The sequence below is a fragment of the Macaca nemestrina genome, chromosome 7 (genome assembly GCF_043159975.1).
Source record: "Macaca nemestrina isolate mMacNem1 chromosome 7, mMacNem.hap1, whole genome shotgun sequence".
NCBI classification, from domain to species: domain Eukaryota; kingdom Metazoa; phylum Chordata; class Mammalia; order Primates; family Cercopithecidae; genus Macaca; species Macaca nemestrina.
In genome coordinates, this window is record NC_092131.1 from 19,957,105 (window position 1) to 19,984,969 (window position 27,865).

Consider the following 27,865-nt stretch of genomic DNA (forward strand, 5'->3'; position numbering starts at 1 on the left):
TGTAAATAAGTTTATGATTATGAAGAAAAAATAGAGTCATAAGATAAAGTAGCTCTGTTACCCTGATTCTCTAATCAGGGAGGTGAGGAAAGACCTCACTGAGTGGGTGGTACTTGAGTACAGACCTGAATGATGGGAAGAACAATTTGAGCAGACCACATGGCTGGTTCAAAAGGCAAGTGTAGCTGACATTGTGTGAAGAGCAGCCTGGAGGCTGGGGTGGCTGAAGCCTGGGGAGGCAGGAGAGATGAGGTCCTCTTAGACAGGTTTTGGGCTTAATGGGATTTGTGATATGAGTCCCTTGGCTCAATGTTAATACTGAGTGTTTGATGGCAGCAGCAGATGTTCAGTAAGCACTTCTAGAGCTGAAGATAGCTGTGCAAGTCTGTAGTAACAGGAATGTGGCTCTGAATTTGGAGCTAAGTGACTTGGAGCAAAAATCTGTGACTTTGAGTTTTAATCTATTAAGCCTCAGTGTTTCCATGCATAAAATAAAAAGAACTACATTAAAGTCCATTACATTATCCTTCCAAGACTTAAAAGCAGATTTATTCTGGTTCTTGGCCCAATGCTTTGAATTTTGAGCTCTTTACCTTTTGAGAGTAGCTAGTTTTAAATGATTGGCTGTAGTTAGTATGCTGTGAATATATGCTCATAAATGTATTATCATAAAGATAATAAGAGCTGAGATTTATTGTTTACCATGTGCCAGGCACTGAGCTAAGTAGAATGGCAAGCTTCTGAGGAAGGTGTAATTTTTTCTTTCACTGTCGGTAACCAGTAAGTAACACCTTATAGATGCCTCCCTTCTTCTACCCACTGCACCCTACTCCATCATCACTTTAACTGATGGTTACTGTTTTTTCAGCTTAAGGGTAGGAGCTTCATATGGCTTTGAAGTGATATTCTGTTCATGGCAACACAACACAAAAGCAAAGGTTAATTATTTTTCTTCTGGCTGGGCAGAGGCTGCTTAATGAAAACCTTAGAGAAGCAATGAGGTAGAAGCAGATGTTTTGGCTCCAGCACAGTCATGTCTGAAGAGTTGGTGGCTGTTAGCCATAACACTTGTACGTGTGACTACTTATAAATAATGTTTTTTTTTATTTTAATGAGCTTTTGTCTAAAACTTTATAATAATGCATGAAAAGTTTTGCATTTTTGTTGGTTTTACATTTTCATGGAGCACAGGAAATACTGAGGTATTCCTTGTACGTTGGGAACAATTTAAGTAGGTAGGTAAGAATTTCTTGCCGGAGTTTTCTTCTTTATTTTAAACTTTTGCTCAAACTTGTGGATTTGTGTTTTGCTGTGGTTAAGTCTTGAGTGAGAAGTACATTTGCTCCACTAAGTAGTGGGCCATACATGATCAAGAAACAGACTTCAGAGGACCATTTTCATATGGTTTCAAGGAATGTGTTTCTTTCTACTCCAGGGTCGTTTTGCCTCTGGCATGCTGAATGACAAGTCTCTGTGGACAGACATCCCTGTGAATTTTCCGAAGAATGGCTGGGCTGCAATTGGAACTCACTCCTTTGAATTTGCACAGTTTGACAACTTTCATGTGGAAGCCACACGCTAATACTTACAGGGCATCATAGAATACTCTGGATTTTCTTCCCTTCTTTTTGGTTTTGGTTCAGAGCCAATTCTTGTTTCATTGGAACAGTATATGAGCCTTTCGAGGCTAAAAATAATGAAGAGTAAATGGGGAGAGAAATTTATTTTTAATTTATCCTGGAAGATTTTGTTAGAATTAATTCCAAGGGGAAAACTGGTGAATCTTTAACATTACCTGGTATGTTCAAACTGTGCATTGGCCCTACCCTTAGGAGTGGTTTGAGTAGTACAGACCTCGAAGCCTTGCTGCTAACACTAAGGTAGCTCTCTTCATCTTACTTGCAAGCGGTCCTGCACATGGCAGTAACTTGATCATCATGGAGATGTATTTATGCATGCTGACCGTGTGTCCAAATGAGCCAGTGTCTTCAGCACAAGATGATGCTGCCATAATAGAAAGCTGAAGAACACTGGAAGTAGCTTTTTGAAAACCACTTCAACCTGTTATGTTTTATGCTCTAAAAAGTATTTTTTTTATTTTCCTTTTTAAGATAATACTTTTGAAATGCAGGATATGATGAGTGGAATGATTGAAAAAAAATGCCTCTTTAATAAACTACCTCTAACACTACTTCTGCAGTAATAGATATTATCAGATTAATTGGGTTATTTGCATTATTTAATTCTTTTGATTCCAAGTTTTGGTCTTGTAACCACTATAACTCTCTGTGAACATTTTTCCAGGTGGCTGGAAGAAGGAAGAAAACCTGATCTAGCCAATGCTGTTGTAGGCATTTCCTCTGCCTCATCTCACTGTGCTGTGGTCTGTCCTCACATGTGGCACTGGTAACAGACTCACACAGCTGATGAATGATTTCTCTCCTTATGTGTGGAAGGAGGGGAGCACTTAGCCATTTGCTAACTCCCAGAATTGGATCATCTCCTAAGATGTACTTACTTTTTAAAGTCCAAATATGTTTATATTTAAATATATGTGAGCATGTTTATCATGTAGTATGATTTATACTAAGCATTAATGTGGCTCTAAGTAGCAAATCCGTTATTCATGTGGGTAAAGTAAATCTAGAATTATTTGTAAGAATTACTCATTGAACTAATTCTACTCTTTAGGAATTTGTAAGAGTCTAACATAGGCTTAGCTACAGTGAAGTTTTACATTGCTTTTGAAGACAAGAAGCTAAGTACTAGAATAAATAAGGTTACAGAGAACATTTTTCAGTTAAAACCAAGTGATTTCCAGCTGATATATCTAATATTTTAAAAACTAACATTGTAGAGTCATAATTTATTTACAATAAAATGTTCCCACTTTAAGTATACAATTCAGTGAGTTTTGATAAATGGATATACCCATGTAACCAACACTCCAGTCAAGTTTCAGAATATTTCCATCACCCTCTAGAAAGTTCTCTTGTATACCTGCTCAGTCAGTTCCTTTCACTCCCAATTGTTGGCAGTCATTGATACGAATTCTATCACTATAGGTTAGTTTTCTTTGTTCTAGAACATCATGAAAGTGGCATCATGTACTATGTATTCTTATGAATGGTTTCTTTCTGTCAGCATAATGATTTGAGATTTGTCCTCATGTTGTGTGATTCAGTGGTTTATTCCTTCTTATTTCTGAAGAGTTTTCACACATTGTGTGAATATACCACAATTTGTTTCCTCCCCACCAGTTTCTGCTATTACAATTAAAACTGTCCACATTTACAATCTTTGTGTCAAATATATTTCTATTTAAGATGAATACAGAGGAGTGAAATTTCTGGGTCTTATGTTAATTGTATGTTTAACTTTATAAGAAGCTACCAAACTGTTTTCCAAAATGATTGTATGGTTTTACACTTCCATCAGCAATGTTTAAAAGTTCCAGTTACTCTGCATTCTTGTCAGTGCCTTGTGTTGTCGTTCTTTTTAATTTTAACCCTTAATTGTGGGTGTATAGTATGTACATTTCTCTGATGACTAAAGCTGTTGAGCAGATGTCATGGACTTAATAGACATTTATATACTTTGTTTTATGTAATATCTATTCAAATCTTTTGCTCATCTAAAAAAATTCTGTTGTCTTTTCTATTGAGTTATAAGAGCTCTTTACATCTTCTAGATACATGTTTTTTTTTTAAATGTTTTGAAAATTATTTTCTCTTTTTCTACAAAGAACCTGATGGAATTTTCATTTTGATTACATTTAAATTATAGATATATCTGGAAAGAACTGATATCTGACTAATATGGACCCTTCAAATCCATGAGCAGTTACACCTTTTTAAAAAATTTTATTTTACTTTAAGTTCTGGGATACATGTGCAGAAGGTGCAGGTTTGTTACATAGGTATACATGTGCCATGCTGGTTTGCTGCACCTACTGACCCATCCTTTAAGTTCCCTCCCCTCACCTCCCACCCCACACCCCCCAACAGGCCCTGGTATGTGTTGTTCCCCTCCCTGTGTCCATGTGTTCTCATTGTTCAACTCCCACTTATGAGTGAGAACATGCAATGTTTGGTTTTCTCTTCCCGTGTTAGTTTGCTGAGGATGATGGCTTCCAGCTTCATCCATGTCCCTGCAAAGTACATGATCTCATTCTTTTTTATGGCTGCGTAGTATTCCATGGTGTATATGTATCACGTTTCCTTTATTCAGTCTATTGTTGATGGACATTTGGGTTGGTTCCATAACTTTGCTGTTGTAAATGGTGCTGCAATAAACTTAACATGTGCATGTGTCTTTATAGTAGAATGATTTATATTCCTCTGGGTGTATACCCAGTAATGGCATTGCTGGGTCAAATGGTATTTCTGGTTCTAGATCCTTGAGGAATCACCGCACTGCCTTCCACAATGGTTGAACTAATTTACATTCACACCAACAGTGTAAAAGCGCTTCTATTTCTCCACAGCCTTTCCTGCATCTATTGTTTCTTGACTTTTTAATATTTTTATTTTGACTGACACGAGATGGTATCTCATTGTGGTTTTGATTTGCATTTCTCTAATGATCAGTGATGTTGAGCTTTTGTTCATGTTTGTTGGGTGCATAAATGTCTTCTTTGAGTAGTGTCTGTTCATATTCTTTGCCCATTTTTTGATGGAGTTGTTTGTTTGTTTCTTGTATATTTGTTTAAGTTCTTTGTAAATTCTGGATATTAGACCTTTGTCAGATGGGTAGACCGCAAAAGTGTTCTCTTATTCTGTAGGTTGCCTGTTCACTGTGATGATAATTTCTTTTGCTGCGCAGAAGCTCTTTAGTTTAATTAGATCCCATTTGTCAGTTTTGGCTTTTTTGCAATTGCTTTTGGCATTTTCATCATGCAGTCTTTGCCCATGCATATGTCCTCAGTAGTATTGCCTAGATTTTCTTCTAGGGTTTTTATGGTTTGGGTTTTACTTTTAAGTCTTTAATTCATCTTGAGTTAATTTTTGTATAAGGTGTAAGGAAGGGGTCCAGTTTCAGTTTTCTGCATATGGCTAGTCAGTTTTCCCAGCACCATTTATTGAGTAGGAGATCCTTTTCCCACTGCTTGTTTTTGTCAGGTTTGTTGAAGATCAGATGGTTGTAGATGTGTGGTGCTATTTCTGAGGTCTCTGTTCTGTTCCATTGGTCTATATGTCTGTTTTGGTACCAGTACCATGCTGTTTTGGTTACTGTAGCCTTGTAGTATAATTTGATGTCAGCTAGCCTGATGCTTCCAGCTTTGTTCTTTTTGCTTAGGATTTTCTTGGCTATACGGGGTCTTCTTTGATTTCAGACTAAATTTAAAGTAGTTTTTTCTAATTCTGTGAAAAGTGTCAATGGTAGTTTGGTGGGAATAGCATTGAATGTATAAATTACTTTGGGCAGTATGGGCATTTCACGATATTGAGTCTTCCTATCCATGAGGATGGAATGTTTTTCCATTTGTTTGTGTCCTCTCTTATTTCCTCGAGGAGTGGTTTGTAGTTCTCCTTGAAGAGATCCTTCTCATCCCTCGTTAGCTGTATTCCTAGGTATTTTATTCTTTGTGTAGCGATTGTGAATGAGAGTTCATTCATGATTTGGCTCTCTGCCTGTCTGTTGTTGGTGTAAAGGAATGCTTGTGATTTTTGCGCATTGATTTTGTATTCTGAGACTTTGCTGAAGTTGCTTATCAGCTTAAGGAGTTTTTGGGCTGAGATGATGGGTTTTCTAAATTTAGAATCATGTTATCTGCAGAGACAATTAGACTTCCTCTCCTCCTATCTGAATACCCTTTATTTCTTTCTCTTGCATGATTGCCCTGGCCAGAACTTCTGATACTATGTTGAATGGGAGTGTTGAGAGAGGGTATCCTTGCCTTGGTGTCGGTTTTCAAAGGGAATGCTTCCAGCTTTTTCCCATTCAATATGATATTGGCTGTGAGTTTTTCATAAATAGCTATTCTTATTTTGAGATATGTTCCAGCAATACCTAGTTTATTGAGAGTTTTTAACATGAAGGGATGTCGAATTTTATCAAAGCCCCTTTCTGCATCTATTATCATGTGGTTTTTGTCTTTGGTTCTGTTTATGTGAGGATTATGTTTATTGATTTGCATATGTTGAACCAGCCTCGCATCCCAGGGATGAAGCCGACTTTATCGTGGTGGATAAGTTTTTTGATGTGCTTCTGGTTTCGGTTTGCCAGTATTTTATTGACGATTTTCCTGTTGATGTTCATCAGGGATATTGGCCTGAAGTTTTCTTTTTTTGTTGTGTCTCTTCCCAGTTTTTGGTATCTGGATGACGCATCATACAGTGAGTTAGGGAGGAGTCTCTCCTTTTCAATTATTTGGAATAGTTTCAGAAGGAATGATACCAGGTCCTCTTTGTACCTCTGGTAGAATTTGACTGTGAATCCATCTGGTCCTGGGCTTTTTTTGTTGGTAGGCTATTAATTAGTGCCTCAATTTCAGAACTTGTTATTGGTCTATTCAGGGATTCGACTTCCTCCTAATTTAGTGTTGGGAGGGTATATGTGTCCAGAAATTTATCCATTTCTTCTAGATTTTCTAGTTTATTTGCCTAGAAGTGTTTACAGTATTCTGTGATGGTAGTTTGTATTTCTGTGGGGTCAGTGGTGATATCCCTTTATCATTTTTTATTGTGTCTGTTTGATTCTTCCCTCTTTTCTTCTTTATTAGTCTAGCTAGTGGTCTATGTATTTTGTTAATTTTTTCAAAAAACTAGCTCCTTGATTTATTGATTTTTTGGAGAGCTTTTCGTGTATCTTCTTCAATTCTTCTCTGATCTTAGTTATTTCTTGTCTTCTGCTAGTTTTTGGATTAGTTTGCTCGTTTCTCTGGCTCCTTTAATTGTGATGTTAGGTTGTCAGTTTGAGATCTTTCTCACTTTCTGATGTGGGCATTTAGTGGTATAAATTTCCCTCTTAATACTGCTTTAGCTGTGTCCCAGAGATTCTGGTATGTTCTCTTTGTTCTCATTGGTTTCAAAGAACTTCTTGATTTCTGCCTTAATTACATTATTTACTTAGGAGTCATTCAGGAACAGGTTGTTCAATTTCCATGTAATTGTGTGGTTTTGAGTGAGTTTCTTAATCCTGAGTTCTAATTTGATTGGACTGTGGTCTGAGAGACTGTTACGATTTCAGTTATTTGGCATTTGCTGAGGAGCAGTTACACCTTTTCATGTATTAAGTCTATAATTTCTCTCAGCAGTTTCTGTAGTTTTCAGCATACAGATCTTGAAGATGTTTTTTATTAAATGTATCCTTAAATATTTTATGTCTTTGATGCTATTGTAAATGGTGTTTATTATTTGTTATTCATACATAGAAACACAGCTGGTTTTTTGCATATTGACCTGCAGTCCTGCTCCCTTGCTAAATTCACTTATTAGTTTAGCTTTTTTTGGGTAAATTCTTTAGAATTTTCTACATATGTAATTATGTAATCTGTGAATATAGACAATTCTGCTTTTTCCTTTTTAATATTTCTGCTGTATTTCTGATGCTTTTGTTGCCTTATTGCACTGACCAGGACTTCAAGTACAATGTTGAGAAGTGGTAAGAGCAGATGTATCAGCCTTGTTCCTCATCTTAGGAAGCGTCTCTTTCACCATTAAGTGTGAGTACTGAATTTGTTAAATGCTTTTTCTCTACATCTAACGAGATAGTTATACTGTCTTTCTTCTTTATTCTGTTAATGTGATATATCACATGGTTTGATTTTCAAATATTAAAGCAACTTTGCATTCGTGAGATATGTCATGACCAAGTGGGGTTTATTACCCTGTTTATGTACTGGTGAATTTAATCTGTCAATATTTGGCTAAAAGTGTTTGTGTCTGTGTTCCTGTGGAATATTGATCTAGTTTTATTTTCTCCTAATGTCTTTATCTGGTTTGGTGGTAGGGTGATACCTCATAAATTCAGTTTGGAAATGCTGCCTCCTTCTTTATTCTCTGAAAGTTTGTGAGGTTCTTAAACCTTAGAATTCATCAGTTATGTCAGTCAGGGTCTGATCAGGAGACAGAAACCATGCCAGGACCAATCTAATGTTAAGAATTATTAATTAGTAATGAGATTAGCCACTAAGGGGTAGAGAGAACTCCAAAGAATACAGGAAGAGCAGATGTAGAGACCAGCCACTTCCTAGGCTGGGGCAGGGTACTTACAGGGCAACAAACTCGGAAGAGATCCTCCTTACATGACTGAGGCTCAGATCTCACTGCAGATGATATAGTGTTGATATTGTGTGACCCTGGAATGGCCTAGAGTTTGCTGAGATGCTGTGTGCTGGGGCTGGCAGTGGGAAACTGTCTTCTGGGGTATGTGTCAGACTCATTGGGAAGCTCCTCCTGGAGTGCTGCTGAAACTCGCTAGGAAGCCACCCTTTGTGGTGCTGGTGAAATTTTCAGGGAAACTACCTGCAGGGTTGTTGGTGAAAATCCCTGCACAGTAAGCGCCACTGGTTGTTCCAGCTCCTACTGGAAGAGGTGCTTCACTGAGTGTCCCAAATGCTGCTTGCTAGTAGCCACATGCCACAGAAGCAAGAAGGAAAAAGCACACCGGGACAGAGAAGAGAAGCTCCTTCCTCCTGCAGTGTCCCTTTAGTAACCTCTGTTGATAAAACTTAAGTATGCTGCCTGACACAGGAGAAATGTTGACAAGACCCAGCTCCACTATCATAAAGCAGGTCAAATGAGTGGGTTTGAGGCTGAGAAGCTTTAAGAGATACAAGGCTGTTCCAATTTTTCTTTTTTTTTTTTTTTTTTGAGATGGAATCTCACTCTGTCACCAGGCTGGATTGCAATGGCACAATTTCAGCTCACTGCAACCTCTGCCTCCCGGGTTCAAATGATTCTCCTGCCTCAGCCTCCCAAGTAACTGGGATTACAGGCACACACCACCATGCCCAGCTAATTTTTGTATTTTTAGTAGAGTCGGGGTTTCACCATGTTGGCCAGGGTGGTCTTGATTTCCTGACCTCGTGATCCACCCACCTTGGGCTCCCAAAGAGCTGGGATTACAGGCGTGAGCCACTGCACCTGGCCAATTTTTCTATTTCTTATGTCCGTTTTGACAATTTGTCTTTTAAGGAATTTGTCAACTTCATCTAAATTGTCTAATTTATTGGCATAACATTGTTTAAAATATTCCCTTATTTTAATGTCTATAAGACATTCCTGATATGGCCAATTTGTGCTTTCTTTTTATCTTACTTGGTCTAATTAGAATTTTGTCAATTTTATTTATCTTTCAAAGAACCAGTTCTAAATTTCTTAGACTTTTTTCTGTTTCACTGATTGCTGCTTGTACCTTTATTATTTAGTCTACTTTTGGATTAAATTTACTCTTATTCTAGCTTCTTCAGATGCAAGCTTAGATCTTCAATTTTAGATCATCTTTTAAAAAATATGTTAGCATTTAACACTAAAATTTAAACATTTATTTAGTTACATCTCACATATTTTAATATCCACGTTCTAATTTTCATTCAGTTCAGAATATTTTCTAAATTATCTTGTACTTTTTTGAACTTTGTGCTAATTATTGTAGAAGTTCAATGTTTAATTTCTAAGTATTTGAAGATTTTCCAGATAACTTTTTGCCATTGATATTTAAACTTAATTCTGTTGTGATTAGAAAATATGTTGTGTTTCCTTTCAGCTATCTTAAATGTATTTAGACTTGTTTTATGACCCAATTTATCTTAGTCAGTGTACCCTTAAAAATAATTTGCCTTCTGCAGTGATTGGCTGTAATGTTTTACAAATATTAATTAGGTCATGTTAGCTGATGGTGTTGATGTCTGTGACTTACTGATTTTCTCTCTACGTTTACTGTTAATTACTGAGTGAGAAGAGTTAAGATCTCCAAATACAGAAAATGTGTGTTTTCTATTTCCCTGTTCAGGTTCAGTCTGAGAGGTTGATTTTCCTGGGGCATTCTAGCTCTAGTCTAGCCCTGTTCTTAAGGCATGGAATTCCCTGGGAGCTGAATGAGTTCTCTCCACTATATTTGTTCACATCTTAAATATCTTCTAGCCCTGTGATAATTTTGATAGTTGTTCAGCTAACACTTTCCTGATTATTCTTTGGCCCAAGGGCTTTCACACTGTGAATGCTTAGTTTAGACCTAAAGACACAAATAGACCCCCTCTGAGATTTCTGAACCTCTTTTTCTACATAGCATCCTTCTCTCAGATACTCTGCACTGCAAATTTCAGGTGCTGCAGCCTCTTTGAACTCTGATCTTTATCTCCACAGCTCCACAAGACTCATATACTCTGCATTCCCCCTCCCTGCACTGAAATCTGGTAAATGGCTCTAGACAGAAATGGGGGATCACAAAATTCACCTCATTGATTTCTCCGTTTTTCTCTGATCACAGTACTGGGCTTCCTGCTGTCTACTCTCTGAAACTGTTGTTTACAGTGGGCTGATCCAGTTGTAGTTGTTATTCTCTCAAGGCTGGAAATGGAACTCTTCATTTACTTGAATACCTGGCCATCCTGAGCCTTTTTTGATTTTTTTTTTTTTTTTTTTGAGACAGAGTCTCACTCTGTCACCTAGGCTGGAGTGGAATGGGACCATCATAGCTCACTGCAGCCTCGAACCCCTTGGCTCAAGCATTATCCTGCCTCAGCGTCCTGAGTAGCTAGGAATTACATGCATGTGCCACCACACCTGGCTAATTTTATATATATATATATAAATATTTTATATATATATATATATATATATATATATATTTTTTTTTTTTGTAGAGATGGTGTCCTTTTCTGAAATATTTTGACACTAAGACAGTCCCCAACTTATGATGGTTCAACTTAATGATTTTTCTGTTTCTTTTTCCTTTTTTTTTTTTTTTCTTTTTTGAGATGGAGTCTCGCTCGTCCCCCAGGCTGGAGTGCAGTAGTGCGATCTCGGCTCACTGCAAGCTCTGCCTCCCGGGTTCATGCTATTCTCCTGCCTCAGCCTCACGAGTAGCTGGGACTACAGGTGCCCGCCACCATGCCTGGATATTTTTTTTTGTAATTTTAGTAGCGACGAGGTTTCACCGTGTTAGCCAGGATGGTCTCAATCTCCTGACATCGTGATCCGCCCGCCTCGGCCTCCCAAAGTGCTGGGATTATAGGTGTGAGCCACCGCGCCCAGCCAACTTTTCAACTTCATGATGCTGCAAAAATGATACACATTCAGTAGAAACCGTACTTCAAATTTTGACCTTTTCCTGGGCTAGTGATATACGGTACAATACTTTCCTGACACTGGGCAGTGGCAGCAAGCAGTATCTCCTATCAGCCATGTCATCCTGAGGGTAAACAACAGATATTCTATAGTGTACTGTGTTGCCTGTGTTTTTTGAAATAATTTTGCCCAACTACAGGCTAATGTAACTATTCTTAGCACATTTAAGGTAGGCTAGGCTAAGCTATGATGTTCATTCAGTAGGTTAGGTGTATTAAATGCATTTCAACTTGATATTTCAACTTATAATGGATTTTTCTGGATAGAGCCCCATGGTACGTCGAGGAGCATCTGTGATTTGCACCACATATTCATCATCATGATTTAGACACTGTTTCAGCTGGTAGCTTTATTTCAAGTAGCTTTGAAGTATTTGGATATAAAGCATGTCTTATGCTTCTACATTCCTTGTGTTGCTGCCCACATATTAATAGGTGGTCATCAAGGACTTGATTTTTGATCAGGTTTGATTAGATAGGCTGTACTGGTAGATGGCTACCAGTAACCATGAATTGTATTAATTAAGTAGACTCATCAGAGCCTCTAAGTGAAACCACTTTGTAAGTGGCCAAAGTTACTTTACACACTAACAACAACACCTGGAAAAGCACCATGGTAAAATTACTGAAGTTGAGTCCTAAAATCTGGGTTGAATGCCAGACCTGCTGCTTATTTATCTGACTTTGGTTGAATCACTGACACTGCTCTTTCTGTAAAACAAAGAAATTAGGCTGGATAGTCACTGAGACACCTTCCAGTTCTTACTCTGTAATGCTGATTTAAACATGTGTATTTTTAAAATTTAATTCAAATATTTAATTAGGCCCAAGTTGCTTACCAGAAGAGGTTTTTTTTTCTTAGTGAGATTTGCCATGTATTGTTTCCCACACTGAAAGATGACCAGACAGTGCCTTGTATGTTTAAACTTGGCCAAATGGCTTCATCAAATGAAATTATTTTGCAAATTCATTTAACTTCATTAAATATATATATATTTAATATATATGTAATATATATGTATATATATTTAATGAAGTTAAATATATATACACACACACACAGATACATAAGCTTTATAGCAGATTCCATTCTCTAAACATGTGACCTGCTTAAAAAGGACCATCTTTTATTATCCTCACAGGTCTACTGGTAGTAGTTTAAACTATGGGGGCCGGGGGGCCCAAGCATTGTGATGTGATTTATACTACTCCAAATCATGAAAGCAGGATTTAAAAATCATAGTGTTCTACAGCCTTTGCTCATAGGTAGATTTCGTCCTTACACTTGATTTTTCTTCTGCTTTGTTAGTGCTTTACATTCACTTGAAAGAAAGCCTGGCTTTCTTTGTTTGGAATATTATAGTTGGATCATATTATACTGAAAATAGCACCTCTGTTTAAGTCCAAAGATAATTTGAAATTGTTCTGAAGTGTTTCCTCCCACTCTTTCTCCCACTCCTCCTCCTCTGTCTCCTCCTCCGTCTCCTTCCTTCTCCAATAAAACTGAACTTGATGCTCCATAGAATTGGTAATTGCTATTCAACTAGGAAAAATGCAAACACTTTGAGGGATTGTGATTGATTGTTGAACAAGATACTTGAAGTGATTTTTTTCCACCAGGTTATTTATAGTTTTCACATTCACTGGGGGAGAGAAATATAGAATTAAGTGATTTGAAAATTATATTGAAGAGACAGTTTATTACTTTCTGCATCTGTTTAACAGAATATACTAAGTATTGTTTTTGCATTGTATGGTATATATTTAACAGGATGTGGGTAGTAGTTAAGACCATGTTAATGATTTTATATGTGAGGTGATCCCTTGTCTTTTGGAAATCAGCATAGGCTTTGGCATCTCTGAGTTCATTACAATCCATTTACTACTCTATTTGATAAACAGGCTGTCTGCCACTCAATTAGAGACCCTACTAGACACAGGGAGAGGATACAAATTCCTTAAATGTAGGTAAATAATAACTTACCAGTATATAGATGGCACTTCAATGTGGGGATCCCAGTGGCATCCCCCTAAGCAGCATTGCACAATATCTGGCCCTGAGGCTCACAGGGTTCTTAGCTACCTATGATACTATCTGGTGGCGGTGGGAATATGGTCAGGAACTTTGCAAATGGAAGGTCTCAAGGTGTCTCTCCTCACTTGCCTGTTTCTAATGACTCTGGAGACTAGCTATATGCTTGACTACTCCTTAGGTGGAACTAGTAACAATCCCAGAATAATTTGAAAATTTACTGCAAGACTGAGTGAGTTGAAGGTCACTTTCTCAGGTGAAGCCCCTGCTATAGTTTTGGGTATGGTTTATTTGTCCTCACCAAAGCTCATGTTGAAATTTGACCACCAGTGTGGCGGTGTTGGGAGGTGAGGCCTAGTGGGGAGGTATTTGGGTCATGAGTGGGGAACCCATCAGGAATGGCTTGGTGCTGTTCTTGGAGTAGTGAGTGAGTTATTGCTCATATGAGACTGGATTGGTTCCCAAGAAATGGATTCATTTGGGTTTTTATAAAGTCAGGATGCCCCTCAGGTTTGGTCTCTCTTCACATGTACCCACTTCCCCTTAGACCTTCTCCACCATCTTTTCACACATCATGAAAGTCCTTACTAGAAGCAGAGTGGATGACCATGCCATGATTCTTGTACAGCCTGCAGAACCATGGGCCAAATCTCTTTTCTTTCTAAATTATCCAGCCTCACATATTCCTTTATAGTAACACAAAACTGACTGAGAGTCTTCTTTCCCTCTTGTAGGTTCAGGCCACAGACCCTCCAGAAGTGTCTTTCCTCTTATATAGCTTGTGATTATCTTTGCAAATAATTAAGGTTTGCAAATAAAACTAAGATGATGTGATGGTTAATCTTGTGTGTCAACTTGCCTAAGCCACAGTACTCAGATACTTGGACAAATACCATTTTAAATGTTTCTGTGAAGGTGTTTTTTTAAGATGAATATTTAAATCAGTAGACTTTGGGTAAAGGAGATTACCCTTCATATTGTGGATGGACCTCCTCCCATCAGTTGGAAGCTTTAATAGAAAAAGACTGACCTCTCTATGGAGGAATTCTGCAAGCAGATGGTTTTTGGACTTGGACTGCAATTTGGTGTCCAGCCTGCTGGCCTACCCTGTAGATTTTGGATTTGCTACATGCATTAGTCTGTTTTCACACTGCTAATAAAGACATACCCGAGACCAGGTAATTTGTAAAGGAAAGGGGTTTAATTGACTCACAGTTCCACGTGGCTGGAGAGGCCTTACAATTATGGCAGAACGCAAAGGTGAAGCAAAGTCACATCTTACATGGCGGCAGGCCAGAGAGCGTATGCAGGGGAACTCCTATTTATAAAACCATCAGATCTCATGAGACTTACTCACTATTATGAGAACAGCATGGGAAATACCCACCCCCATGATGCTATTAACTTCCACCGGGCCCCTCCCACGCTGTGGGAATTATGGGAGCTACAGTTCAATATGAGATTTGGGTGGGGACACAGCCAAACCATATCACTACACCTCTACAATTCCACGAGCCAATTTCTTAAAGTAAATCTCTCTCTCTCTCTACACACAGGCACACAGACACACACACACACACACACACACACACACACCCTGTTGGTTCTGTTTTCTCTGGCGAACCCTGACTACTACAGATGCCTTTCTCCTAGAACTCTACTACAGATGCATCTTGAAATTATTAAATGAAAGGTAAAATCTATTTGGAGCACTGCATTACATTTTATGATAAAAATATAACTATCTTAGAGCACAGGAATTTTTGGCTGTTTTTGTAGAGGGTAGAAGAATGCCTGGGAAATATTCAAATCATAAATACTTGTTGAATGAATGTTGAATAAAAAACTTGCAATTAGTTTAACTGTGATGACATTTTATCCCCAGCAGTGTAAAAGGTGTAAAGATCCATTAATTTAGTTGTCTAAAGAAGATGCTTATGGCTTGCTGGGTTATAGTGATATTTAACTAAATTTTTAAAACAAATAGTGACTTTTGAAAATTTCTCTTTTTCATGTTTCAATAGCATTTTACCTTCAACATATTTCTTTTTAAAATTGCTGCTCATTAGGGGGAAAGGACTTGACCCTTCCCATTTAAGGAGACTTGCTGGGAATGACTAATGTATATGTCATTGATCAGAACTTAGTAGAATTCTAGCCAGAAATTCACATGAGAGGCTGAGACATATGGCTTTTCAGCTGGGCACATCAACACTTCAAATACAACTTGGGCTCAGTTACTAAGGAGGGAGTGGAAAATGGATGTCGGGGTTTTTTGTTAATGTTATTTAAAATCTCAATCAGTGGACAAGCATTTTACCTAGTTGTTGTCAGTATTAATATACTAAAGCTGGCAGACCTGAATCATCATTGTTTTTAGGGAACAAACAAAAATCACACAGTTTAAATTATTGAGAAGTGTGAGAGCTGGCAGAGATCTTAGAACACATTGGGCACAGCTACTTCATTTTGCAGAGGAGAAACTAAAGCCCAGAGAGGTAAAGTGACTGAAGGGGTAATGAAATGCCCTGGGAAGACTTCCTGAGAGCAGAAAGATAGTCTTCTGAGGCTGTCTCTACACACTTGTAGGCCCTGTTATTTCAAGTTTAATCAAAGAAAGTTATCCAGCCCTTCAGTGCTGTGTGGTTTCTGCCCATGAAACGTCACTGTACTAATACCTGCCATTTGGGAATCAGCATGCTCAAGTAAAAGTTCATGAATTCTTGCTGTACCACTTAAACTATGTATTTTTAGCAGTGAATGGATTGTTCCCATTCTTAGCATCTGGAAATAATAACAGCGGGAATTTATTGAGAATTGGGTTTATAAGCTCCATGAATGCAGGGATCAAGTTTGATTTCACGCGCCACTGTATCTGTAGTGCCTAACACAGCCCTTGATGCGTAATGCATAATCCAACAAATAAATAGCTGTTGGTTGGGTAGATGTAGTGTTTATGAGGTGGCAGACATGGTGTTAAGCACTCTTCATGAGTCATCTCATTTCATCCTTGTAACAGCCCTCTGAGGTAGATAATATTTGAAACTAAAATTTGAAAACATGCCCATGGATAAAAACATAGTGAGTGTTGGGACTTGGGCTAGTCTGTCTGACTCTATCCTAAATTACTAGGGAAGCTGGAGGTTTTGGGGTTGAATATCATATGAAACAAATAAAACTTCTCTTAGATTAGTTATGAAGAATTTAAAAAGCCTGACTAGTTGATGTGTTATCTAGCACCGAAGATAATTAGCTTAACAAAAAAATGGAAGAAAAAAATAGGAAAAGGCTGACCTGTTAGGTTAGTGAAAGATTCTTGGGTGTTTTGGGGAGGAGTGGGATAGGGTTGAGTGGAGAAGTGTTATTCAATAAAGTTTTCACCCTCTCTTGTTTGAGAGACTTTCTTTTGAGCCATGCATTAAATTTGAAAATGCTCTCCTGAAGTGTTACCAAATCTAGATCATGGATGAGAGACATTGAGTCTTACTCCCAGGATCCCAGGATCCCAGGATTTATTTCCATGGTTCTAAGTGTCTTTTTTTTTTTTTTTTTTAAAGGAAATGATGACTCTGTGTAGAATAGAAGAGAGCAGTGAGCTGCAGGGATTTCCTTTCTGTGGTTTCTGGGCCCTGACCTTGCTTTCCTGTGTCTACTGGGAGAGAGCTTGTCTATTTCTGTGTACATGTTTTTGTTATTTGCTGCTGTTGTTCCTAAGGTATTTCTAATGTCATAAGCCTGTCTTAGGAGGTGATGACGGTGTGACCCTGCATCTTAGACACCTACAGAGAGATCCAAGTCCTTGTATCTGGGATAGAATCCCCAAAGCAGGCCTGTGGGTCAGGCATAGCTTAGGACCTTTGTCTTTGAATGGTGGATGTGGGCTGGAGACCATGTGGCCATATTCCTCTGAAGGCTGTTTTTTCCCCTCCTGTTGTATTTCCAGAACCTAGTTGTTCTAAACTCTGGATGTATGTTAGAATAATCTGAGGAGGCTTAAAATATGGATTCCTGGGTTCTACCAAAGAGTTTGAGTTGATTAGTTTGGTGAAGGGTCAAGGCATTCGTATTTAATTTTAGAAGCACCCCAGGTGAATTTAATTGTATAGTCAGAGTTGGGAGCCATTCTTGTAGCCTAACAAGCCCCCTGTCCCAAAACCATGATTTTTATTTGCGTTTTTCTCCTGTTCCGTATCTTGTGTCATCTAGCATTAGGGCTTCTGCTTCTGCTGGATGGCATTTCTAATGACCATTAAAGGCTGGGCATTAGATTGAAGTCAGGAGGACAGGTAAGGTAAAGTTTCTATGACGAGCACAGAGTGAGATGTATATAATAATGATTTGTGTTTTTAATTAAAAATCAATGAATAAACAAGGAAAGAAATAATAAAAATGAAACAATTATAAGCTAGAAAAGGTTTATAGATTTTCTGTAACCAGTAGATCCAAATACAGATAATCTGTCAAGAAATAGAGAAATTAGGATAAATGAATGCTTTTTCTTTAAAAGGCTTTAATAAAAAAAAAAGGTCTCAAAAAGAACTGAAAAAAATGAATCTGACCAATTGTTACAGAAGAAATTGAGCCAGTTATCATAAAAAATCAGGCACAAACAGTTTCCAGTTGGAGAATTTCAAATTTTTAAGGATCAGATGGCTCTTAGGCAGTTTGAAAGTGTTTCGGAACAGAGAAAGTGAACCTTCTGAATTATCTTTATGAAGCAAGCATAACATTAGTATAAAAAATGAGTGAGAATGGCACTTAAAAACAATTAGCTATGCAATGTAATCTTTTATGAGAATATTGATATGAAAATCCCAAATAAAGTATAAGCAGAAACAACCTAGCAATGAATAAAAGGATAGCACCACAGCCAAGTGAGGTTCATTTTAACAAATCAGAGATGGATCAATTGTGGAAATCTGCTTGTGGAATTCTCTAGGTTGATGGGTAAAGGAGGGAAGAAAGTGCCACAACAGATGTGGCAAAGGCATTTTATAAAAGTCAATACATATACTAGATAAGCAGTAAAATAGTAACATCATATTTGGGTAATTTCTATGAATTTTTCCATTGTACCTAATGGTGAAGCACTAGAACCATTTTTTAGTGTTAGAGAAGAGGATACTCACAGCAATAACCACTATTATCTACCATATGTAACAAGAGATTTAGAGCACCAAGTGAACAGTGCTTTCCATGTGCCGTGCAAATCATTTAATCCTCCCCAAACCCTGCAAGAGAGATACTATTATTCCCATTTACTGATGAGAAAAATAATAGCACAGAGAAGTAACTTGCCCAAACTCACACTACTCAGAAGTGGCAGAGCTCGGATTTGAGTCCACCTACACTACCCCTCTAGGAAGAAAATTAATGATGATAGGATATTTGAATAAATGAAGATTTGATGATAATTTTGAAAGGATGGGATTTTTTTCTAAATTTATTTATGGATTACATTATATTGCAATTATAATTCCAATAAGATTTTCTTAACTTAAAAATAATTTTAAAGTTCCTCTAGATGAATAGACATTAAAGGATAGCCAGAAAAATTCTATAAAGAAGTATAATAAGAAAGGACTTAAAGTTGTGGCAATGCAGTGAGCATGGAAATGGCCCAGGAATAAACCAAAAATGGAGGATATAGAACAGATGTCAACAGACTAAGGTTAGCAGAGGCGAAACTAAGGCCCGCAGAGATACAGCCCCAGTCAACATTTACATATGATCTACGGCGACTTTCATGCTACAACAGCAGAGTTAAGTAGTGACAGGGATCATATGGCTGGCAAAACCAAAAATATTTACACTCTGGTCCTTCACAGAAAAAGTTTGCCAATCCCTAGCATAGAATAAAGTCCCAACTTAAGTGGATTTAGAAGGCACTTAAAAATCAATCAGCGGGCTCTTGGGGCAAGATGGCTGGCTAGATGCAGCCAGGTGGAACAGCTGCCACCCAGGGAACTGGAAGACTGGTGCACTCCTACCATCTTCAGAGGGAAGGCACTGAGCGTGGATCCAGAGAAGACACAGAAACCAGCTGAAGTGGGAGGGAGCTTTGAACCGTGCATGGGTCTACTGCACAAGGGGAGGGACTGGTTCCTGGCCCTAGATGACTCAGGGAGAACGGGATGGGTGAGTTGAACTGGTAAGGAGCAAGTTACTCTTGCCACAGGCCTCTGGAATCCCTGCATGAGGAGACCTCTCGATAGCCACGGACACTTGAGCAAGGAGAGCTACTCGGAGAAATGGTAGGGGCAGCACTCCAGCCAGTGAAGCGCCCAAAGGGTTTGGTGTGGAAGCGTCTGTAGTGGAGCGCGGCTGATGCCCATCCCCTAGGCTCCACTTGCTCCCATAGTTGACTTTAGCTCCAGGGGAACTGTCGGACCTGAACTCTGCAGGGCAGTGCTGCCCATCAGGTGTGGCTGCTCCAACCTAAGCAACCCTCGGTCTGCTGGCCGCTCCCGGGGCCCCAGCCTGGCTGCGTCTGCTGGCAGTGCAGCCTCAGGTGCCTTGAGGGCCTGCATCCTGGCTCCTGTACTGGCAGACAGCGACGAGACCTCCAGCAGGGCGGCCCCGTGGACCCGCATCAGCCCGCCTGCTCCTTCCTTCACTGCAGCTCACCCGGCCCATGACCACCCGCCACACCGCTTTGCTGGTGCTGTGTGCCCGGGCGGATCTTACCTTCCCTCCCTACCTCACCAGTGCGCATGTGCGACTGCACACTGCCCTGCCACTGCTGCCACAGTGAATGCCTCCGCTCCCCCATCGCCCCCGCCTCCGGTCTCCCGCTGTACCTCCACTGCAGTCTGAGCCTTGGCAGGCACACAACCCTCCAGCCCCGCCTCTACCAGCGTCTCATTCCTGCACCAACACTGCCCTCAGAGTGAAACTAAGGATGGAGAACAGCAGACCCTCTCCTGCCCTGTGCGGCCGCCTTCGCCTGCGTGAACACGCCCTGCGCCCCAGCCCCGTGCTACCACCATCGCCAGTGCAGCTGTGTGCACAGTCACCCGCAGAGACCCCATCCCCGGAGTTGTGCTGTCTCCATCGCTGCTGTGAATGCCCGCATAGAGGCTGGCACCCTGGCACCTGCTAGCACTCTATTGCAGTCCATGAGTGTGTGCTCTGCCGGGCTGCTGCTGCCTGCTACTGGCACATGCAAACGAGGACAGGATGGCTGCTACCGTCCTAGGAAAAGCTTTGGCTGGCACCATCCATCAGAGTGCTGGGACCAGCAGTCAGGGAGCCCTTCAGCAACTCCCTCTACCCCCCAACACACACCAGTGCAGTGGGGTCCTAACCTCCAGGAACCAGAGAACAAAGTTGAAGCCCTGTTTTGGTTTCCCAGAGTTAGAGCGTGCAGTACAGGAGTTGTGAACTGAACCTTGGCTCCCTAAAATACTCCAGAAATGAAGCCAGTCAACTGAACACACCTATACCACAATCAAACCCTCAAGATCATCAAATAGGATAAAAGAAAAAAGAAACCCATTGAAAGGACAGCAGCTTCAAAAATGGAAGGAACATCAGCCCACAACGATGAGAAAGAACCAGTGCAAGGACTCTGACAATTCAAAAAGCTAGAGTGTCTTTTTTCCTCCAAAAGACTGTGCTAGTTCTCCAGCAAGGGTTCTGAACTGAGCTGAGATGGATGAAATGACAGAAATAGAATTCAGAATATGGATAAGACTGAAAAGCATCAAGATGCAGTACACTGAAACCCAATCCACCAAAGCTAAGAATCACAACAAAATGATACAGCAGCTGACAGACAAAATAGTCAATATAGTAAAGAACAAAGATACAGCATACCAGAATCTCTGGAACACAGCCAAGGCAGTGTTAAGAGGGACATTTACAGCACTAAATGCCTACATCAAAAATTTAGCAAAATCTCAATTTAATAACCTAACATCACAACTAAAAGAACTAGAGAACCAAGAGTAAACCAAGCCCAAAGCTAGCAGAACATAAGAAATAACCAAAACCAGAGCTGAACTGAAGGAGAAGACTGAGACAAAAAAATCATTTGAAAGGTCAACAATTCAAGGAGTTGTTTTTTTTTTTTTTAAATTAATAAAATACACCACTAACTAGACTAATAAGGAAGAAAAGAGAGAAGATCTAAATAAGCACAATTAGAAACAACACAGGGGATATTACCACTGACCCCAAAGAAATATAACCATCGGAATATTATGAAAACCTCTATGCACATAAACCAGAAGATCTAGAAGAAATGGATAAATTTCTGCATGCATACATCCTCACAAGACTGAACTAGGAAGAAATTGAATCCCTGAACAGACCAGTAGCAAGCTCTGAAATGGAATCAGTAATAAACAGCCTACCAATCAAAAACAGCCAAGTACCAGATACATTCAAAGTCAAATTCTACCAGATGTACAGAGAGGAGCTGGTACCATTCCTATTGAAACTATTCCAAAAAATTAAGGAGCAGGGACTCCTCCCAAATTCATTCTGTGAGGCCAGCATCATCTTGATACAAAAACCTGGAAGAGACACAACAAAGAAAACTTCAGGCCAATATTTTTGATAAACATTGATGCAAAAATCTTCAACAAAATACTGGCAAACCAAATTCAGCAGCACATCACAAAAAGCTTATCCACCACCATCAAGTAAGCTTTAGCCTTAGGATGCAAGGTTGGTTCAACATATGCAAATCAATAAATGTGACTCATCACATAAATAGAACTAAAGACAAAAGCCACATGATTATCTCAGTAGATGCAGAAAAGGCTTTAGATAAAATTCAACACCCCTTCATGTTAAAAACTTTCAGTAAACTAAGTATTGAAGAAACAGTCCTGAAAATAATAAGAGCCATCTATTAAAAACCCACAGCCAACATTACAATAAATAGGCAAAAGCTGGAAGCATCCCCCTTGAAAACTGGCACAAGACAAGGATGCCCTTTCTCACCACTCCTATTCAATATAGTATTGGAAGTCCTGGCCAGAGAAATCAGGCAAGAGAAAGAAATAAAGGGCATCCAAATAGAAGGAGAGGAAGTCAAATTATTACTATTTGCAGATGACATGATTCTATCTAGAAAACCCCATAGTCCTGGCCCAAAACTCCTTAACCTGATAAACAATTTCAGCAAAGTCTCACAATACAAAATCAACATAAAAAATTGCTAGCATTTTTATACATCAACAACAGTCAAGGTGAGAGCAAAATCAGGAATGCAATCTCATTCAGAAATGCCACGAAAAGAATAAAATACCTAGGAATACAGCTAACCAGGGAGGTGAAAGATGTCTATGATGAGAATTACAAAACACTGCTCAAAGAAATCAGAAATGACACAAACAAATGGAAAAACATTCCAGACTCATGGATAGGAAGAATCAACATCATTAAAATGCCCAAAGCAATTTATTGATTCAATGCTACTCCTATCAAACCACCACTGACATTCTTCACATGACTAGAAAAAGTATTTTAGAATTCATATGGAACCAAAAAAGAGCCTGAATAGACAAGGCGATCCTAAGAAAAAGAACAAATCATGCTACCCAACTTCAAACTGTACTACAGAGCTACAGTAACCAAAATAGCATGGTACTGGTACAAAAACAGACACATAGACCAATGGAACAGAATAGAAAGTCCAGAAATAAGGCTGCACACCTACAACCATCTGATCATCAACAAACTTGACCAAAAAAAACGATGAGGAAAGGACTCCCTATTCAATAAATGGTGCTGGGATAACTGGCTAGCCATATACAGAAGATTGAAACTGGACCCCTCCCTTATACCATATACAAAAATCAGCCCAAGATGGATTAAAGACTAAAATGTAAAACCCAAAACTATAAAAACCCTGGAAGACAAACTCTGGAAGGCAATAACATTCTGGAATAGGAATAGGCAAATATTTTATGATGAAGATGCCACAAGCAATTGCAACAAAAGCAAAAATTGACAGTTGGGATCTAATAAAACTAAACAGCTTCTGCACTTTAGCAAAAGAAACTGTCAACATGGTAAACAGACAATCTGCCAGATGGAAGAAAATTTTTGCAAACTATGCATCTGACAAAGGTCTAACATCTAGCATTTTTATAAGGAGCTTAATCAAATTTACAAGAAAAAACAACCCCATTAAAAAGTGGGTGAGGGACATGAACAGATACTTTTCAAAAGAAGACACACATGCAGCCAAGAAGTGTATGAAAAAATGCTCAAGATCACTGATCATTAGAGAAATGCAAATCAAAACCACAAAGAGCTACCATCTCACACCAGTCAGAATGGCTATTATTAAAAAGTCAAAAAATAACAGATGCTGGAGAGGTTGTAGTGAAACAGGAACACTTATACACTGTTGGTGGGAGTATAAATTGGTTCAGCCACTGTGGATGCCACAGCAGTGTGGTAATTCCTCACAGAGCTAAAAACAGAACTACTATTTGATCTAGCAATCCCATTCCTGGGTACATACCCAAAAGAATATAAATCATTCTATCATAAAGACACATGCACACGTATGTTTATTGCAGCACATGATTCCATGTCTTTGCTATTCACAAAGCGATATTCACAATAGCAAAGACATGGAATTAACCTAAATGCCCATCAATGGTAGACTGGATTAAAAATTGTGGTACGTACACACCACAGAATACTATGCAGCCATAAAAAGAACAGTATCCATACCTGCTCGGGATCGACGTGCAGTGGAGGACATGCCTGGTTTTCTATCTGGCTGTGCTGGGAGAGAAGAGGAAGGCACATTTGGAAGGCGGATATTTGTCATCTTCTTATTTAATTCCTCCTGTTCCAATTCTTCAAGTTCTGCCATCAACTCATCCTGAACACAGGAGAAAGGAAGAATTACGAAGTTAATGTTTCAAGATGTGGGTTTCCTCAAACACAATAACAAGAACATCTGCTACCCAATTGATATGTGAGAACCCAGTGAAATGGAATATTTATTTTAAAACTAAGTCTTTTTTCCAGCACTGAGCAATGATTAAAAAATGAATATTCAAAAAAAAAAAAAAAGAACAGTATCATGATCTTTGCAGGAACATGAATGGAGCTGGAGATCATTATCCTTAGCAATCTAATGCAGGGACAGAAAACCAAATACCACATGTTTTCACTTATAAGTGGGAGGTAAATGATGAGAACACAGGGACATCTAGTGGGGAACAATAAACACTGGGGCCTACCTGAGGGTAGAGGGAGGGAGGAGGAAGTGGATCAGGAAAAGTAACTAACGGATACTAGGTTTAATACCTGGGTGATGAAACAAACCCCCATGACACGAGTTTGCCTATATAACAAACCTGCACATGTAACACTAAACTTGAAAGTTTAAATAAATAAATAAATAAAAAATAAGCAGGACTGTTGATTATGGTAGTTGTCTTATTCTCCAACTCATGCAGATTGCAATTAGTAAGTAATAGTAATAAGAGAAAACATTGCTTTTGTAAACTTGGGAATTACAAGTGTTTTCAGGAATGCTATAAACCAGGAATCACAAAGAAAGAATTTCAAAATATTACTACAAACATTATTTAAATGGCAGAGAAGCAGTGAAAACAGTATTGATAGACAAATGACAAACCTGGAAAGTATTCATAAGATATGTTTAGCATGGTTTAACATTTAGTGTTCAGTGTTCAGTTATGGATTATGGAACCCACTCTGGTTCTTTATGTAGGAAATAATTTAATGTACAGAATTAGGTGATTATTAAATAATTGTAAGGGCCAAAGGAGAAAATTTTCAAACTAGCCTGCCAAGCCAACTGCTGCTCTGGTTCACCTAGGAGGCTGCTGAGGAGGCTGTGATCTCTTCTGCTGGTCATTGTCACAGGGCCACAGCTGTAAGCCACAGATCAGGAAGCTGTGGCCAGAACTGTTGGATCATGGGCCACACCAAGCCCTTTGACTCCACAGCAGCAAAAGTGAGTAACATATGTGCCTCATCGACTGACTTTCTCTCTCAAGGCTCCTGCCATTATGTCCAAGTGGTGGAATAACATCACATTTGAAGTGTTAGCTGCAAGGGAGTCTGGAAAATGTGGGTTTTACCTCTTCTGGAATGGGAGGTTAGGACAGGTGCTGAAGGAGCTAATTTTCTCTACTTCCCATAATTATGCACACTAGCATGTACATAGAGCTGTGAAAAGTGAATCAGGAAAATATGAACACCCTTATATAAAAAGCAGGCAAAGGAAAAAACAGGTAACTCAAAGAAAATCAAGATGTCAATAGAAAGGAAAGGCTGTGCAACCTTATTATGGCAAGAACTGCAACTGAAATCGGCAATGACAAATCTGGTATTGTCCAAGATGCGGCAGATGAGGCACTTTTATACCACTGTAAACAACCTTTATAAACCTTTGTAAAGGGCAGAGAAAATCATCTGATTGAATAATCCCACTACAAGGAGTGTCTGCTAAGGAAGGAGGTAACCCAGGAGGTTGAGAGGTGGTATATGCAAGCATGTCTATGAGAGTATTGATTGTAGTTGCAAAGTTTTGCAAACTAATTGCTCATCAAAAAGGGACTGAGTAAATAAATTATAGCACATGTACACCACAAAATATTATACTGCCTTTGAAGAAGAGTAGCATTGCTCAGAGATGGTATCATGGGTCAACTAAGTACATAAACTTTGGAAGCAGAGTGCAGTTGATTCTACCGCTTAGTAGCTGTGTGATCTTGGGAATTAATCTTTTAATGCATCACTTTTGCTACTTGTAAACCAGAGATAGTAACAGTAAAATAGGCATAATCATAACAGATAGTAACTTACTTGGCTGGAGTATTATGATAATTAAATGAAGTTATACAATATTTTCTTTTTCATTTTCAATGAATATTAATTTTTGTTATGTTTATTGCTAAAGATTAATGACCATAGCAATTTTGAGTAATGTGGTTTCAGAAGATCAAATACAGTATGATCCCATTTGATATAGAAAGCAGTGTATATATGAGCACGCACACGTAAGTAAGTGTGTTCAAAATCCTAACAGAGGTCCTCTTTGAATGGAATTTCAGGTGATTTTACATTATTTGCACTGTCCTGTATTTGTGTATGTATAAGTACATGTGTTTACGATGTGTCATGTAGCATTTCTAAAAAGCTATTTTAAAAGTTATTTAAAAGACAAAAGGCCGGGGTTGGAATTCTCTCCTTTTATTATTTGGACTAAAGTAAGACATAGCCTCCACTGGCAGACAGGGCTCCCAGGTCCCTGAAGAGAAGCGGAGAGTGTCAGCCAAGCCTGGAAACTCACTGCACTGCAGCAGGGAGCCTGGGCTCTCCTAGCAGGAGTCAGGCACCAGCTCAGATCACCATGGCAACCATGTGGAAAGTTAAGAAGTTTTGAAGAAAGAAAATGCCTCTCTTTATCATTAATCACATAAAAATAAGAAGCTTTTAATTTTAATTTTATATTTTTTGACAGCAACCCTCTTAACTCCATCCCCAGAGTCCCAGAGCAAGAATTCCAATCCTTTGACCATAGGTCCAAACAACAAATGGATGATTTGGCATATGAGATCCTTTTATAAACAGTCCTCTTTGGCAGGCTTTTCTTGTTCTGATGACCTGTGGGCTCTACGGAGATTATTGTTTAATAAGCACGTTGGAAATGAGCAATCCATATGAGTGGTCCCTTCTTCAAAACAGAATTAGGAAACCTTTGAGTAATTTGAAAGTTGACTTGGAACCTGCATGAGGGGGAACCCGTGCTTCTGCATCTCTCATGGGTGATGATTTAGCTCCTGTCTGACTGTCCTGATAGGTGTCTGTCCTCATCCAGAAGACAAAGGAGGCATCCTTCAGACAGAAGCTAAAGAGAGATAACAAATGCTTCCTAATGATTATAACTATATAGAAAGCAGGCTATATAGCTACAATCATTAGGAAGTGTTTGTTTTGAGCCCAAAATATGCTTTTCTAAAACTTTCGTCAACTAATTCTGATTCCAGATCAGAATCAACTCTGAGAAGGTCTAATTCTTATCCCACTCCAAAGTCCTTTGAATAGATAAAGGCCACTTCTCAGGACTGTTTGGGAAGAAGTATGTATTCTCTCTGACAGGGGATTTTAGGAGTTCTTTGGTACTAGTGGTGTAAAAATAAATCGGACACTTCCATTTATAGTCTTGTTTGAAGAACTAATGTAGTCTCTCCTCACCTCTCCCCTAACATTGTCCTTTTGATCTAATTTGTCTTCGAAAGTCAGGACAAATGTCATGCCTATGTGTTCCCGGTTCTCTGAAGAGAGCTGCTTGCTCTGTTGCTGCTCATTCCCCCTGTGGTGTGAGGATTTGTTTCCAGATCCACCTCCTTCCCTAAACCAACAGTCACTCAAGGGTTGATGGGCACAGCATCCACCTCAGATTCTCCAGTGCCTGGCCTGCTCTGGGATGTCAGATGTACAGTGCTACTGGTACAAAAGGCAGGGAGACAAGACCCTCATATCTGGCACCTCTGCCAGTGCAGCCCAAGATGACATTCATTTCCTGATCT

The 27,865-nt window shown here is 39.1% G+C and overlaps 1 protein-coding gene across 10 annotated transcripts in view; it reads left to right on the top strand.

Moving 5' to 3' along the window:
* LOC105467587 (galactosylceramidase) overlaps positions 1–4,312 on the top strand; it is a 59,275-nt gene extending 54,963 nt beyond the window's left edge. For 9 of the 10 annotated variants that reach the window (XM_011717308.3, XM_011717312.3, XM_011717310.2 and 6 more), the window contains one exon: positions 1,436–4,312. In XM_011717308.3, coding sequence (XP_011715610.1) covers positions 1,436–1,582 — 147 coding nt within the window. In that variant the 3' untranslated portion in view covers positions 1,583–4,312. The remainder of the gene's footprint in view (positions 1–1,435) is intronic. The other variant, XR_978979.3, reaches the window with a different exon arrangement.
* The last annotated feature ends 23,553 nt before the right edge of the window (positions 4,313–27,865 follow it).